This window comes from Nelusetta ayraudi, unplaced genomic scaffold (assembly GCF_046127955.1).
Source record: "Nelusetta ayraudi isolate G7.1 ecotype Tasmania unplaced genomic scaffold, CSIRO-AGI_Nayr_v1 ptg000012l, whole genome shotgun sequence".
Taxonomy (NCBI): domain Eukaryota; kingdom Metazoa; phylum Chordata; class Actinopteri; order Tetraodontiformes; family Monacanthidae; genus Nelusetta; species Nelusetta ayraudi.
The window spans coordinates 402,783-419,547 of record NW_027466062.1 but is presented as its reverse complement, the minus strand read 5'-3'; the positions used below and the strand labels follow the sequence as shown (position 1 = coordinate 419,547).

The window sequence follows — 16,765 nt, the reverse complement described above, 5'->3', positions numbered from 1 at the left end:
AAATATTCTCTTTTTCTACAATGTGTGTGATGAATTATGACCAACACAACAACCCCTAAGAAATATACATCCAAGATAAGTTATGACAAATATCAACTAGACATAAGGTCCTTACACACTGGACTGCACTATATATATATACAGTATATATATATATACATACATATATATTAAAGAGCAAATTATTCGCCTCACATATTTGCTCCTGGTGTAAGGACCTATAGGCCATGCTTTTATTTGAAAATGACTATGCCACAACATTTTGTACATTATGACACCCACAGTTAGCTGGACAATTAGATGGTGCTATAAGGACTGACAAAGTTAAAGAAAGAGGACAAAAGCCAAAGATACATGTTGAATAAAGGGAAAAGGGGGTCGTTGTCACTCCACCGCAAAGGGAAATCACACGCCAAAACGTCTGATGGTCTGACTTATTCTGAGAAAAAATAAGTGTGTCACAGTGTGTCTCTTTTATAATGTTTTTACTGTTATGAAAGAATTCCTGGAAGTTGAACGAAATAGCCTGGCTCTTGTCATCCTGGAATGTGATTTCATAGTAGCTTTTTAGACTTGTATGATTGTTCAATGTTTCGTCAAATGTATAATAAAATGTACATAGATAATGTACATGACATATGTATACATATGTATGTATATTTCGTGTTTGACACCTAACTATGCATCATAATACCTAACATTTTTATAAAACGGCCAGCTCCTCCCTGTGAAGGTCCTGTTGTATAAAAAAATGTCTTTGTATTGCTCGACTTTGTTTCCAGAGTGTATTACACACACACACACACACACACACACACACACACACACACACACATTGTTCATACAAAAATAATGCAAAACTTTGACAAATGGTTTTTAACCTTAACTTTAAACTCTAAAAAAAAAATTGCAAAGTATACGTTACTTTAAATACTTAAAAAAACCAAAAAAAAAAACAAGTAGCTGTAAATGTATTAGTCGTGTCTTAAGGTTCCATGAATCTCACAAACGGCAAAAGGATCCTCAGGTTTGGCCTCTTTCCAGTGCGATGAACTGTGTTAAGCGGAAGACATCCGTCAGTGTGTGCTATGGGGGTGCACACCCGGAGGCTGTTCAACCCGTTTTCACTTCACAGCTAGTGTGCGATTTGGTGTGTTTGTGTTGCGCCGGAAGGAGAGCAAATGACTCGTTACCTAGATTTGTCTGGCTGCATTTTCCACAGCAACGCCTGATTACAGGAACACTGAGTTCTAAATGAATGCATCATCTGTATAACGACCGTAGTGCAGGTTGTAGCAGGACAGGACACGGCGGAGAACAGAGCCCCTCAGAGAGAACAGGGCTGTCGGTCGCGTTTCAAGTGGATGAAGGAAATAGGTTAGGAGCGAAATAGATTTCTGGCTTACGCACCAACCTGCTTTCTGTTTTTTCCAATTGGAGACACAAATTTGACCTGCGCTGTCAGTTGTTTTTGGCCAGTATGATGCAAATACTGTAAATGTGTCAGACTGGAGTTGGTTCCTCGAGTAGTTGTAGTAGTAGTAGTAGTAGTAGTAGTGGTAGTAGTAGTAGTAGTAGTAGTAGTAGTAGTAGTGGTAGTAGTAGTAGTAGTAGTAGTAGTAGTAGTAGTAGTAGTGGTAGTAGTATTTGGAAGTAGTCTGTCACCGAAGTTGCTTGCATGAATAATGTAATTCCATTACACCTGTCAATCTTGTAACAAAATATAGATGGAGCTGGATTCATCAAGACCCCAAGCCCGTAACTTTGTGATGACCATTCAGGTCTGTTGGCTTGCAGCAGCAGCAGCAGCAGCAGCAGCAGCAGCAGCAGCAGCAGCAGCTGTATTTTGACTAGCGACACCGCTGATCCTAAAATTTGGACACACACTGATGAAATCTTAAATCCACATGGCCCATCCTGAGGACTAAAACAGCTTAGATATTAATCCTGGTGTCTCTTTCTGGTGATTCCAATGTGTGCATGACCGTGAGTGCGTGTGCGTGCATCTGTGAAAGGGAGCTTCCAATTTTCAGCGGGTCGCTAAATCTGCTGTCCATCACCGCCCTCCTGTCTGAGGAAACATCTGTAATACACACAGCCATTTAGTCTTCAATACAATGCAAGTTCAGTCATCATTCATAAAAATATTAATTAATAATTAGTTAATTAGTTAGCTAGTTAATTTATTTACTTTTATGTATAATATCTTATATATCTTGGTGGATTCCTTTTATTTCTGTATTTTTTGTATTATTTTGAGGAAAGACAATGACTTCAAACTATTTACTGCATCACTGTGGCGCGGGAGGAAGAACCCTGTCTTGCAGTTAATGACGCATGAACGTACTCCATCACTGATGGAAAGTGCCACATCAAAGGCAAACATATGGGTCAAGAGGCCTCAGACATACATCGTGGAATCCCACGGCACAGCCGGTATCCCTCCGGTGTCATGCTGTACCCTCTTATTGCTGAGGTGTCTGTAGTCAGCTTTCCTTCAAGGTGTCTTTCAAAACAGCGCTTTGAGTCCACTGAATTCTCTCCAGCGCAGATGTACGGGTCAAGAGCCTGGAGCCAGCGGAGCTCCACACATCCTCTGTTTGCTTGCACCCTGTTTACTTGTTTATGCTTCTTTTTTTCCAGAAAGGAAAAATCCCCCCTCCATCCTTTTTTAGAATTACAAACCAAAGACAGCCATTGCAACGGTTCCCTGGAAACACTTGTGATTCCTACTCTGATAAAGTAACACATCCACGGTGTGCAAATCCTCTGCCAGCGTCATGGGACACTTGAAGTATCCAAATAGAAGCCACTGTGCCTGGTCATTTTGTTCTCTTTCACGGAGGTGTTATAAAAAACACAGCTGGTGTTTGTAAGTGATTGGTCACAAGTCTAAAAAATATCACGGTTACTTCTCAAACTGCATTTTGTGTTTGTGTAGTCGTCATTGTAGTCGCCATTGTAGTCATAGCAGTAGCGGTAGCACTACATTTTAGCACTCGCAAGACTCTAATTGGATTTCACACATCTGGATTCCCAGAAGCAGAGGTGAGTTAGTTCACAATGGAACTGAGTCCAACCTTAACACCGACATCGGGTGTTACGAGTAACTAAAGCTCGGTCCATTAGCGGAGCTGTTTGTGCGAGTGAATAAGAAAGTAAAGTTTGCAGAAGTGCAGTGTAAAACATGAGCTCGTGCTGTTGAACTGAACATCGTAGCATTCTGAATTAAACATGTCCAGTCCTGTGAGGAATGATTCTCTCCAGGCACTCAACCACAGTCCAAATACTCGCACACTCGGCTGACTGACAGGTCTAAAATGACCGCGTGTGAAATGGGGACTTGCTCTTTAACTTGGACTTTAACCTCACCCCTCACCCCAAGACAGTCGAGACAGGTGGTCGTGACCCCTGTGACCCTGAGAGCTGGAGAAGCATGTGACTGGAAACAAATGGATGGTTGAATGAGTGCATTATTATATCTGTTAATATATCTATAATTGTTAATTATGAAACAAAATTTGCACGTGTTTGACCCAGAACTCATCATTTATAAAGAAAGTGCTTAATTATTAGATGAGTGAGGTGGGAGGAAACGACAAATGAGGGTTTGTGAAGGAGGCCGGAGACGCAACCAACTGTTAATCTGCAGCTGCTCATTAGGTCACAGGGTCATGCCGTTGGCTTTAGATCCATTGGCAACACACACATTCACAGATACATGGCAAAAAAATAAATAAATAAATAAAAAATAAAATAGCCCACACTCATTCATTAAAGCAAAGTTGTGCTCCCAACCTGGCAACATCTGTTTAGCTGTGTTGATTGAGTGGACAGGATTAATCTGAATGATCCTCTCCAGACTGCACAGATTACGTACGTTGCAGACAGACAGACAGACAAACAAACAAACAAACAAACAAACCAACCAACCAGAGTTTCGTAAGGCTCACGCAGTTATTAGAAGTTGTTGAAACAGAGTGTAGCGGCTGAACCTGAGCTGAACATTTCGTCCAAGCTCATCAACGGACAGATAATTATTATTCGTTGTTGTGCTTTAAAGGTCCACTGTGTAGCTTTCAAAGGAAGCTAAGCGCATTTAGCATTTAGGGCACTGTTAGGAGGGCTTCCTTAAAAAATGGTGGCGCATTGTGTATACTTGGATTGTCTGGAAAGCCAAATTGCTTATATTGTACTGCAAGTACACATTTTTATTCATGTATTTATAAACAGTTTGTTAAGCTAAGTATAAAAATGAAAACTCAATCAAAGATTTTACACACTTTACTGGACTTTAAAATGCTTTTTTTTCTCTCTCTCTCTCTCCCATTGTCTGACAGACATTGTGTGCCCTTTATTCACCCTGACCCATGTCTTTAAACTCCTCTTTTTTATCTAAATGGGATCAGAACCGAAATGTCACACCGCACCACCAATGTCGCACCAGCTTAATACTCTTAAAGCTCTTTACTCTGTTGTGTGGTGGATTTGTGAAGAGGTCACGTACTTTACATGCTGTTATCAGGAGCCATTATTCCCTCAAATCTACGCACTATGTGATGTACTGGAGTTGCGAGAACAAAAGTCTTCCTTCCCTCGGCACTGCTGCTCACCGCTGCCCTTCCGTGCCTCTGAGGCCAGCTGCCGAGCGGCCGGGCCGGGCCGGGCCGGGCCGGGCCGAGCGGCCGGGCAGGATCAGTGGCTGCTGGCGCGCGGAGCGGCAGCAGATGTGTGTGACATCCGTATGATCCTCGGCCGTTATATAAGAGGATCGCGACGCAGGTAATAGGCCATCTGTGTGAAAAGGACACGGAGCGAAAGGATCAAATGGTCTGTGCTCCAGTTCGGCGACAACACATGTTTCCGTTTCCGCGCGAGGGCAAAAGGTGGATTAACTAAATAAAGTGAAGTAAATGACCAGCACAGACCACATGTGCTGCTGCTGCAAGGGTTTAACTCTCTCTCTCTCTCTCTCTCCCTCCCTTATATATACATAAATATGCATATATGCTTATGTATATTTATATTTCTTTTCAGGGTTTCAATTATCATTCTCAACGTTCACGCCTTCAGTCACTGCTGTGAGCAATTGTTGAATTGTGGATTAAACCGACTTTCTTTAATATCGCCACTCACTGACCACCAGTCAGCTTGCCTGCTAAGTGTCTGCTCTAAACACTTAGAGTAGACACTTGCTGTCCACTTTCAAATAAGAAATAAAATGAAATAAAAACACGTGTTCTGTGTTTTTGTTTTTTGAGGATACCAGGATGTGATCAGTAATCAAGCTGTCAAAAAATGAAATTGAATTTATTGAATTTATTTAACTTCCATCCATATTATTTATAGTTTAATGTGATAATAATAACAATAATAATAATAAAGAGCAGGCCGTCGCTGACGGCTCAGTCCCGAATAATTGTATGATAACAGTGTCATTTCATGTATTTTACACCCCACATTAATGACTTAATTCAGATAACACAAATAATCACAAATTATTTTTTAACTCACAGATTTTTGTATAATAAATTATACAAATATAAATGTATAATTTATATATATTCATATTATATATATATTTTGCAACATCATTGGTAGGCCTTTGCTTCTTTTACCCATGTAACTACCCACCGTGGCCAAGATGTAATATTTATTTTCAATACTTCACACCTACCAAATGACTGACTCGCATTTGGAGGTTAAACATGAATAATGCAGGCAACATTTGAACCATTGGAGAAAAAAAAGAAAAGGAAACGTAGCAGCATAAGCAGCAGGAACTGTATTTTATTGACATACATTTGAATCTTGGTTAGAATACAGCCAGTGAAAAATTCTAATTGTAATAGACTCTTCGTTTACAATATTAAAACTTGGTATGAAACTCATAAATTCATAGATTTTAAAAGTGACATTTCAAGTAAGTCTGTAACTGGAATTGAATTTGCTGCTTGTCAGTTTTACTTGTGTTCTTATAAACAATAGCAATACAATAATAGTTCATTGAGCAAGTAGGAACACCGTTCAGTCATGTTGGTAAAGTGAGTTAAGTTAAAGTTAAGTCAACTACGCAGAAAAAGAAAAAGAAGCAACAACATCCTGTATATACTAATTTACATCAAATAAAGTGCATTTTCACGAAAACGGGACATTTCAGACTTTGCACAGCAGAGAAAACAGAGTTGATTCTTAGTGTTGGTGAATCTTTAAAAAAAAAAATATATATCAATCAGTAACTTCACTTTCATCTTGCTGTACCGTTCCAATCTTTCCATCCAGTTACGGGGAGATAAAGCGCTTGTGCAGGTGCAAGGCAGTGGCTGTCTCGGTAGAAGAGGGAAACTTTAAGACGCGCGTGGTGTGCCGCTGCTTCTGTGTCGACTCCAGTCGTATCCAAACCTTCACCCAATTCAGGAGCAGAATGAAAGGCATGATCCTGAAACACAGAGCAAATCCAGTTGTCTCCGAGCCGACCATCAAAAAAATAAATGTCACACACCACAAAAAAATATTATGACGACAGTCTTACCGGTCCTTCATGTTCCTCTGGAGACTGAGCACAAATATGTTGATGACAAACAGAGAGTGGTATCTCATGCTCTGCCACACCCAGAACACCAACAGAGGTGCCTCTCTGAAGCTGTTCTCCAGCCTGAAAAGAGCGCAGGGGCTTTAGGGCCGCTCTATTGGGCAATGAAACGGTGGAACTATTCAGTCAGAAGATGATGGAGCCATCTTTAAAATAAACATTTTCTCCACATCAATCCACACACACACACACACACACACACACACACACACACACACACACACACACACACACACACACACACACACACACACACACACACCGTTCTCTTCGTCTCCTGATTACGACATGTAATTTGTGTCTCAACAGTGCGGTAAGTGATTTTTGAAGCCACACATTATCTTTTTTTTTCCTGTCTCATTTCTACCCCCCCCCCCCCCCCCCCCCCCAACGTGAACTAAATTCAAAGTGTGCATTGATTAGACTTTGTTATTCATGCATCTATCAGGCAGGGGCCCACCCAACACAAATGCATGTGGAAGAGGAGTCCATACTTGAGGCAGGAAGTTTGTATTTGACTTTTTTGCACCGGCTTACTCCCAATCTAATGCAATCCAACTTTCTTCATAGAGCATTTAAAGATAATCTCAGAGGGTTTAAAGTACTTTAAAGAATGCTGATTGGTCCTTTCATACTGAGATTTTGCTAAAAAACAAAATTCAAATGAGAGGCTTTCCACATCAGTCGTCAGGCTTAGTACCTCAGTCATCCCTCCTTGCACCTCCTTGCATAGCTAGGCTTGAATGAAGAATAGACACAGTAACATACAATGACCTTTTTTTTATTGACTCATATTATTTTATTGAACAAAAATAGCATCAACGAGCAATTTGAATTGACGGATGAAATAGAAGATTATTTGCTTGTTTATACAGCAGCCAACAGCCTCTATAGCTAAAGTGAAGTCAACTGTATTGTATTGTATGTGCATTAATGACCCTTATCAGTGGGACACGTTCGCCTTCCTAAGTAAAAACACTTGGTCGCATCAGAAGTTTGAATGGTGCGTTGAGTGATCTCACCTCTGCCTGCTCTGCAGCGTGGTGTAGAAGGACAGCATTAGGGGCAGGAACAGTTGGGATAAGATCCTTCCTGACAGTCCAAAGAGGCTCACGCAGGCCAACAAGTTTGTAAGCAGCACTGCAATGTACAACACACAGCGCACAACAAGTGCCGATTCACTGAGTTGAGGAGTATGAAATTCATTTTGTGGAATATTTCAAAATTACAGAGTAAATCTGTGTGTGTGTGTGTGTGCGTGCGTGTGTGTGTGTGTGTGTGTGTGTGCGTGTGTGCGCGTGCCCACCCCACTCATACCGTTTTTCACCATGCCCAGATGGGAAGGCTCACTGATGCTCTGCTCAGTTGAGGTGCCTCTCTGCTCACATCTGTCCGCAGGGGGAGGTTCTGGTGCAGCGACCTCCTTCTCTGGCTCCACGTCCTGCTGCTTCTTCAGGTCGGACTCGCGACGGGTCTGCGTTGCGTTTTGGTCGCACTCCAGCAGCCCTTGCAGTTCTTCACAAATCGTCATATAGGGGACGAGATCTGAAAGTCGGGGAGGAGTGTGTTGGGCACAAAATGAATGCAAAAGGTGACGGTAACTTCAATCCGAATTTGTTCCAATAGAGTTGACTTGACTTACCGTTGCTAAGCAGAAAATTGATTGTGTCTCTGTAACCGCTGTCATAAGCCTTTTCCAGAGCCTGCAGATCAACAGAGCAACACCCAAACAGGATGTAAAGTCAAAAAAAGAATCTTCTCAAATGACAAAACAATGGGAAAATTTAGTGTCAGGTACATGGGCTAAATATTGCAAAAAGACTTACATCATGCCAAGTAATTATGAAATCTGCATTTCAGCTCCAAGGGATACAGGGTTTAGTAATACATTTAATGAATTGGTCTTCCTCAGACTCAGGTCGTCCTCCTATTCCCTCCCTTCTATTTGAAGCCCCACAAGAGGGCAAGTTGTCAGCTTTAAAACACCAAATCTTCTCCGGTTAGACAATGTTGCCCTACTATATCAAAATTCTGAAAGACATTCCTTTTTGGACTTTTCAGGGATTCATGATGATGATTGCCTGCCGATGTATGACAGAGGAGATTTTGATGCTTTTTGTTTTTTGCTGTGCCGGGTACCTGGTTTCTCATTGGCTCAAACGTGCGCTGCCTTTTTTTTGTTGTCTGTTGACACCAACACCTTTAAACTTCTAAAGAAACTTTGATATCAGAGTGAATTCTTTCTTTTTTCTTTAACTCCAGATGATGTTATGCTCTCTCCCCCCCCCCCCCCCCCTGGTTTCCCTCAACAAGCCTCTCTTGTCTCTGTCTCTATCCGCCAAGACCCGGCACTGATACCTCCATTTGGAATCGATGTTAGCAATATCTGGATATGTGTCCAAAACAACTTCCCTTGTGGGAATATGTCAATACATTCGCACTATGGGTTCTAAATTTAAATCTGAGCTGTAATCGGTGAGAGAGGGCTTGTGTTGTACCTCCACAGTCACAGGGAAGAGAGCGTTGAAGATCCTGATGCTGTTGGCCACGTTGCCCTTCAGAGTGCTTCCGCTGACGACCATGTTCCACATGGACGGCGTGTCAGCGGGACAGATGTCCGTATCCCCGGAAAACGGAGACACCGTCAGGATCTGGTTGCAGGGAACCGGCAGCGACGGCTGCATGCTGGTGAAACCCCCATCCACGTAATACTGCAATAAGGCAAAGTCACTTCCCTGTGTGAACCACACAGTACTTGGCGGAGAGGATTTTGGTCGAAAGCGGCGTTTCTCAACTGGTGGGGCGCGACCCACTTCTAGTTGGTGGCTTCGTGGACGCTGAAATATTATTATATTTCAATGTTTGAGGAAAAATGTTGGACACTTACTTTACAGGACGTGCAATTCAATTAACAACATCCACAAATGTATTCACTAGACATGATAGAAAGTGAGACAGCTTTTTTATTTTTGTGGAATATATCTGGGTTGCGACTTCGTTATAAGGAGAAAAGTGTGGGTCCTGCCTGAGACCCACCAGTTGGCAACCACTGGTTTATAGACTCAGACAAATACCCACCTCTCCTTTGTAGGATGGAGGCATCATACCGCAGTACCCTGGCACAAAGCAGCTGCACAGTAAAGCCTGCGGACAGCGTTGAAGGAAAAAAATGGTCATCCACCATCGTTCATCAACGTGGAGTAAACGGGGATTTGTTTATCTTTTGAAACCAGCTCACATTTATCACGTCCTCTTTGGAGTCAAAGCTGGAGATGATGGTGAGCTTCCGATCAACCATCCGGGTCACAGCCACAGCCAGGCGGCCGTTGGCCAGCTGGTGTGCGTTGTCGGGGATGTGATTTTTTAAAAAGACCTCCAGCCATTGGAAAATATTGACTGAGGGGTTGAACGGTCCCAGGGTGAATTCCTTCAATTGTCTGGCAAAACTGATCATCTCATTCCTGATGGAAACTGTGAAATCGTCAACTTGAGGTTAAAAAAAAAACAAAAAAAAATACAGAGGCTGAATAATTTAAGACAGAAGTGGGTTTGCCGTCAGAGAGAACTCACCTGGGCTGATTTCACAAACAACAGTCGCTGCGACCAGGGAGCCAGCAGAAGCACCCAGGACCTGCGGCGCAGTGCGCAGAATCCAGGGCGTGTGAGTCAGGAAGCACTGGGCTACTCCTAGCTGGTAGGTAGACATGAATCCAGAACCGGAGAACGAGATTGAAGGGGGAACGTCGCGATAATGACAACTGGACACTCCAGGGGCCATCTTTTTTATTTTTTCTTCCCAAAAACGTATTTTAAAAAAAGCCAAATCTCCCAAAGTTCTCTCTTGCTCCGAGACACCGAAGGTTCTGTTAGCTCGCGCTTTTGAAGAGTCGTTGAGGCAAAGGCTGTCAAAGAGGAGTCATCCAATCAAAGCAGGGGGTTGGTTTTGCAAACAGAGTTAGAATTCAGTGGCGATTGGACACAGAGTATTGGTCATAGCCATGTGAGGGACTATAACACATGCCACTATCAGAAACTGTTTCTTTCCGACTACATATCTATAAACCAACCAAAATGTTATTTTCTATGTTTCCAGCTGCTTTTGATGCTTCACTGAATGGAAAAAAATTTTCCACTTGATTCAATGTAACAGTCACATTTCCAAACGGAAACTCAAGTGTAACTACATTTTATAAGTGAATGTTTGTTTGTTTGTTTTATATAACAGAAGCTGACTTATGATTACAGTAGTATACAATTAGAGTTTAAGTCTAGGTCGGACTGGAATCTAGATTGAGTGGTGTTAGTTTGAAAACAGCACTTCCAGTTTTATCATAAAGACTCACCAAGCTGCTGCACTTTGCCTGAGCAGAGGAAAACAGCCAGACACTAAAACATTCTGTATTCTGTATGCTGTGAAAATGCCATATATTACAGCGTTTTGTGGGTTATGAGCAGACTTAATCATAAGCACGTGATCGCCATGTGAACCTATGCATTGACAGTCACCTGAGTTGTTATCAGGTTGTCAGTTCCAACTGGCTCAGGTTCACCAGATTTATGATAGCGGATTGATCCAGTTAGGTCAGGGTTTGGTTAACATTCATATTGGGAACGTTCGGAACAGATTATACCGTTCAGGATGAATTGATTTAAAAAGGATGTTTTCCTTTTCAGGACATGTTGCCTCATTTCCACCACTCCCAGTTCTGCTGCTGCAGGGCACAGAGTTTTGTAATGTGTGCCAAAAATATCTTTTCAAAGACGGCCGCTTACTTTGTGTGAGTCAGTATGTCAGTAAGTGAGAAGAGCAATGTTGTTACATGAATTTTAGCCCATATGGTTATCCATCAAACCCTGCACACTGGATGCACATTGACGGGAAAGCATTTCAAGACAAAAGTGAAGAGTCAAGTGCATGCAGTGTATATTTATTTCATAAATTGCATGTTTTGCTGCATCGGGAAAAAAAAAAAAGGCTTTTAATGTGAAAGCAGCAAAGGACCTGCAAACAACCTCATTCATGGAAGTGAAGTATCTTTTAAAATTTCAATGTGGGCTAAAAAAAACAACAACATGTAAACAACTCCAGAGTCAGACAAAAAAAATGTAACCTCCAGTCTTGAAAAAAGAAAACAAGAAAACAAAAACTGATTTAGATTTTCATTTAAAGTCTCCCAGTCTGCAACACTGGTGCAATCTAGACCCACACACCAGTTACTAGTGCCACTGTCATTGTTATTGTACAGTTATTCATTCATGTTACAGTATGTCTAAGCTGCATTGCAATCCCCGTATGACCTCACCTATGAAGAGGTGAGGTCACCCTCAGCCATAAAGGGCTGAGGGTGCAGTGCAACGCTTAGCGTTGACACCAAGTGTGTCTCCAGATAGCAAAGACAAATCGAGTAAGCAGCGGCGTTAATTCTCATGTGATCTCTTGTGTCATAATAATTTATGCTTTGGCGCGTGTGACGCAACCTTTTCCGACGAGGGGGGCTGAGGAGACGTGCGATCAGGGGAAACCTCAAAGTGGTCCTCGCTAGATTCATACGCAGGGCTCGACTCCTCAAAGTCCTGATCCCGAGGTGGCGTGTGCTCTGTTGAGCCGCCGCAGTCGGCCGCCGGCCTCTTGGCACCGTTCGGAAGTTTCAGGAACCTAATGACGCGCAGAACAGAGGCAATGGTGATAAATAGGAGAGTTGAGTCGAAGGTTGAGGAGGCAAGCGTTGGGAGGAACAGACCTGAAGAGGAGCTTCTGTCCTCGTTCCTTTTTGATGACGTTCAGCTTGTAGTAGTGACGCAATGCACGCGACATTTTCTCATACGTCATGTTATCCCGGTTCTGTTGAACAGCACCACGAAGTGCAAACATTCTCACAGTGACTTTGCTGCGGCGATGATAATATGGCGGACCACACAGGCGAGGAGATGCTCACCTTTTGGTTCCCCCAGAGACGTGCCAGACCGTTGGGGTCGACCACCCTGAACACCAGGGTGTCCCGGTCTTCCCATCGGATGTATTCTTGGTACCGGTCATCACATAGCAGCTGATAGACATAGTCCCATAGCAGTCTGCACTCTAATTGGAACAAAAACAGCAAGAATATCATCACCAACTGTGGTTAAGGAGCGATGCTTGAGAAAGACAGAATAAAAGAGAATAAAAGACAGAATAAAAGAGAATTGTCACACTTCTGTTAGTGGGTCACAGTACTTTTCCACTCAGCATGCCAGCCACTCCCACCTCATCAGCCACTCCCACCTCATCAGCCACTCCACTCACCTGTGCTCACAGCTGCTCTTCATCTCCAATCAGCTCAGTATATATGCTCCTGCTCCACACCCGTTCTTTGCCAGATTGTTCTTTGTCCCCATGCCAGACCTTCCAGCGGATCTCTGCCTGATCACCCGGTGCCGACCGAGCCGGTCCCTGACCCGATCCTGCTTGCATTTCCCCGGTGTTCTGACCTGCCCGCTTCCGCTCTTGGTCGTCCGCCTCCTGCCTTCTCGGTTCCGACCGACGTCCTGCCCCCCCAGCAACCCGACCAGCCTTCTGCCCCCGACCACGTCTACAGCCTCTGCGTCCCTGGTGTCTGTCTGTCTGTTCCCTGGTCCTTGTTGGTTCGGGCCTGCTCCTGATCCAGCACCTTCCCCCTCATTGCAGTCTCTACTACGCTGTTTGCGCTGCATTTGGGTTCATACCACGCCCGTTTCAAGAATAAAAGACAGAATAAAAGAGACTGGCTGCTTCATGATGACCAGCTATTAACTTCTAACTCAAAATCAGTGTCCTGAGAAGCCGGCAGTGCCATCAAAAGTTGTGTGGATATTTCTGCCCTCTAGTGTTGAAAAATGATAGTTTTCTTTAAAAAAAAAAAATGCCCCATTTCAAAAGGCCTTTAGACTGAAATACTGGACAACGCAATGTATGTGTGAACAGAAAGATTTGCTTACGTCTGGAAGAACCTAACATAAACAAGGCAGGTGGTGAGGAGTGGCAGAGATCAGCCCTGCTAAGCAGGCCAGAGGGGACAGTTGTGCTGACAGCAAGATTATTGGATGCTCTAACAGTAAAAAAAAAAACAACATGCCCTGTCCAGCAAATGTGACACAACAACTGGCCAGATGTTAGCACGAGACTCTCTGTGTCACACGCACACAGAGAAACAGAAAATAATAAAATGAAGGCTTAACATTTACCTGGTATGCGTCCATTGGCTTTGTGCAGAGGGCTCCTTGGCCTGTGTCTGCTGGACAGGTTGAGCGGCTCCTGGTTGGTGTTCGCCGTTTTGGCAGGACACTGAACTCTGTTTTGGGGCGATGGTGAAGCATCTAACAGCGATCAAATGGATAACAGAGAGCAACAGTGAGGGGAAGCACCAGCCCGGTGGATGACAATCGGGGCACTGCATTCCTCGTGCTGTCAATTGTTTTGCGTACCATTAAGCACAACTGGAGCCGAGCGATTGAAAAAGATGACAGGACGGTCCCTGAGAGGTGATGTCTCTCTTGGCTGGCTGGAAACACCTGATGTTGCAAGAGCTGCAGACGTGGGGAAACACGTCGAGAGCAAAATAGAGGAACAACGGAAAGTAAGCAAAACTGAAAGCAAAAGTGACCAGCTCACTGTTAAAGTTCATATGGGGTGATTATTTTACGGCTTCATTGTGGAGTACAAAGTGTGGCTAAATATGGCATTGACAAAAAAACAAAACAAAAAAAAAACAATTAAGTGTGTGTGTGTGTGTGTGTCTGTTCGTCTGCCGAATGGAAAAATGGGACAACCTGAGTAAGACTCCAAGACAGACGTGTTTCCATGACAATTGTATAATCACAGTATTGTGTGAAAACGGCAAAACATTTTGAAACGTCAAGCCGAAACACAATTTGAAATAAATAAATTGAGGCGCTGATCCCACATACTGATTAAGGCCTTTCAGAGACACGTACACACACACACACACACACACACACACACAAAGCACAATACACACGTGGGCGTGTGGAATTTAACTTTCATATGTGACAAATCGGGAAGTAACTGAGCTTGATTTCTAACTGGGATAAGTTTTATACAGAGCAGTACCACAATATGCAGTGTTTGAACTTTGTCAACTGCTTAACAGCAAAACATGATATTGCAGCTTTAATGGCAAATCATTGCCTTCTTGTGTTGTTGTTGTTGTTTTCTTTTTTGGTTTTGTTATTCATGTATTTCTGTTGTTTCATTCCCTCGACCTCAACAGTATACACGAGAGCTCCACACAGTGAGGAGCGCAATTTTTTTTTTTTTTTTTTTTACAGCTGCAAATGTGTCACCTGCATTACTGACCTTGGTTGCTGCTGCCAGCGGCAGACTGGGACCCCGTCAGAGCCCGAGGGCTCACCTGGCAGCTGAACGGGCTCTCACTGGCGCCATCCGGGTGCGAAGGGTCGCCGTGCCGTTGCTTTTTCACGCACTGCAGGATCTCGTACAGAACGTCGCCTATCGAGAAAAACTGTGGTTCGGAACTGATCGTGGGCGGCTCCTGAGTTACAGTTTCCGACTGAGCCAGTTTACCTGAGTTGGGACAGCGGCGTCTGAAGTCCTCCTTGGTCAGCAGACACAGGGCTCTGCCGTTCATCTCAAAGCGTCCCTTGTCAGGCCGCCGCAGGGAGTACTCCTTCTGGGCCCAGTGGAGCCAGTGGGCCACGTCCGTCTTGTCCCACAGCGATGGGTTTATTCCTAAACCACACACACACACACACACACACACACACACAGGCGGTGTCTTTGAGAGAGGCGGCTGTGTGTGCTAGGAGAAGATCAGAGTTCATTAGAATGAGGAGGGTCTGACTCACGCAGCCGCCCAGGTAAACACCACAGGTCCTCCGGAGTGGCGGGGCTGACAGCAGGAAGCTGGTTGGGGGCAGAGTTATGCATAAGTGGAATGTGTTTTCCATGTAGTGCAGCTGGAGGATTTTCTACATGGTGTTCTTCCTGCAAAACAGTAAAAAAAAAAAAAAAAGAAATGTGCTGGTGTTGCATTGGTTCGCAGGGGAGGAGGAGGAAATAAAAACTGTGTGTGTGTGTGTGTGTGTGTGTGTGTGTGTGTGTGTGTGTGTGTGTGTGTGTGTGTGTGTGTGTGTGTGTGTGTGTGTGTGTGTGTGTGTGTGTGAGTGAGAGAGACACCAAACGTCCCCTTCATCAGCTTAGGGTGGGGATGGAAGTGGGGCGGCACACTGTTCAAACATATTAATGTAACAATGTGTTATTTTTTATTATTTTTATTTATTTATTTATTTTAAATAAATAAATAAATGGGGGGGGGGGGGGGGGGGTGTAACCCCTGCAGGTCAAACGACTGAGCTATTTAACCTATTTCTCAGAAACATAAGCCATTTGGTTTAATTTGCAACCTACCTTGACCAAAGGTGAGTGGGAAATGTTCTCCATGGAATCAGGCTCTCCGGGGACAATAACAGAACGCCTTCCTGGCGGACACGCATGTACACTCACACCTAACACGCATGCGATCCGACTATAGCGAAGGAAAGGGACGAAGGAAGGAAGGAAGGACAGAAAGAAATAATTAAGTAAAGAAAAGAAAAAAGAAAAAGACCGAAATCGCCGCAGGGAACCGCTTCAAATGAAGAAAACTTTTCAAGATCTGAACGTCAAAGTATTTACACAAGAGATCCTTCCGGGAAATGAAATCGAAAGAAATCCTCGCAGGGAGGGTGTGTGCAATACATGCTGCGACTGTAGAGGACGAGTCCAAAGACATTTGACTGTGCTTCAAAAATAATGGTTGAATTAGTTGAACATCAGCCGACCTCCTCGGACAGAACCAGGGGAACGCGACATTAATGCCACGGGGACAGGGAGCGTTGGCATATAGTTTCTTATTCACCTGTGTCTATATCTATATCTATATCTATATCTGTATATCCATATTCCGTTGCATCGCACCTGTGACACGAGCAACGACAATGAAGTTGAATGTTGTCGATAGGATTCTGAAATTCTAACAGGAAAATTTGTCGGGTTTTTTTTTTTTTAGTTGTTGTTGTTGTTGTTTTTAATGACACGAAAGCGAGTCTGTTTCTGTGCGTGTTGCTGCGGGAAGGTGATATTCTTCACCGGCAAAACTGGCACAAGTTGTTTTTTTTTTTGTTTTTTTTTTTAACTTA

General features: G+C 43.5%; 2 protein-coding genes across 2 annotated transcripts; both read right to left on the bottom strand.

Moving 5' to 3' along the window:
• Positions 1 to 5,617: 5,617 nt before the first annotated feature.
• On the bottom strand, positions 5,618 to 10,627 carry pnpla1 (patatin-like phospholipase domain containing 1). Its single transcript, XM_076022513.1, has 9 exons — positions 10,163 to 10,627; positions 9,831 to 10,063; positions 9,671 to 9,736; positions 9,091 to 9,303; positions 8,235 to 8,295; positions 7,910 to 8,137; positions 7,615 to 7,732; positions 6,533 to 6,655; positions 5,618 to 6,439 (listed from the first exon to the last, which is right to left on the bottom strand). The coding sequence occupies exons 1-9, from the start codon at positions 10,368 to 10,370 to the stop codon at positions 6,283 to 6,285; spliced, it is 1,407 nt and encodes a 468-aa protein (XP_075878628.1). The 5' UTR covers positions 10,371 to 10,627; the 3' UTR covers positions 5,618 to 6,282.
• A 525-nt stretch (positions 10,628 to 11,152) lies between these two features.
• etv7 (ETS variant transcription factor 7) lies at positions 11,153 to 16,306 on the bottom strand. The gene is made up of 9 exons (XM_076022562.1): positions 15,996 to 16,306; positions 15,434 to 15,572; positions 15,153 to 15,317; positions 14,925 to 15,077; positions 14,033 to 14,134; positions 13,793 to 13,924; positions 12,529 to 12,671; positions 12,334 to 12,434; positions 11,153 to 12,248 (listed from the first exon to the last, which is right to left on the bottom strand). Exons 1-9 carry the CDS (start codon positions 16,026 to 16,028, stop codon positions 12,035 to 12,037), a joined length of 1,182 nt encoding a protein of 393 aa, XP_075878677.1. The 5' UTR covers positions 16,029 to 16,306; the 3' UTR covers positions 11,153 to 12,034.
• Between the last annotated feature and the right edge of the window lie 459 nt (positions 16,307 to 16,765).

What these genes read in the sequence shown, in the direction of transcription:
- pnpla1 (XM_076022513.1), bottom strand. Translation starts at nt 10,370, where the DNA reads ATGGCCCCTGGAGTGTCCAGTTGTCATTATCGCGACGTTCCCCCTTCA. An exon ending in TCTTCCCTGTGACTGTGGAG is followed by an intron (nt 8,296 to 9,090) that starts GTACAACACAAG and finishes GTTGATCTGCAG; the next exon opens with GCTCTGGAAAAGGCTTATGA. An exon ending in CAATTTTCTGCTTAGCAACG is followed by an intron (nt 8,138 to 8,234) that starts GTAAGTCAAGTC and finishes CCCGACTTTCAG; the next exon opens with ATCTCGTCCCCTATATGACG.
- etv7 (XM_076022562.1), bottom strand. Translation starts at nt 16,028, where the DNA reads ATGGAGAACATTTCCCACTCACCTTTGGTCAAG. An exon ending in CGCTGGCAGCAGCAACCAAG is followed by an intron (nt 14,135 to 14,924) that starts GTCAGTAATGCA and finishes CCACGTCTGCAG; the next exon opens with CTCTTGCAACATCAGGTGTT. An exon ending in GTCTCTGGGGGAACCAAAAG is followed by an intron (nt 12,435 to 12,528) that starts GTGAGCATCTCC and finishes GCTGTTCAACAG; the next exon opens with AACCGGGATAACATGACGTA.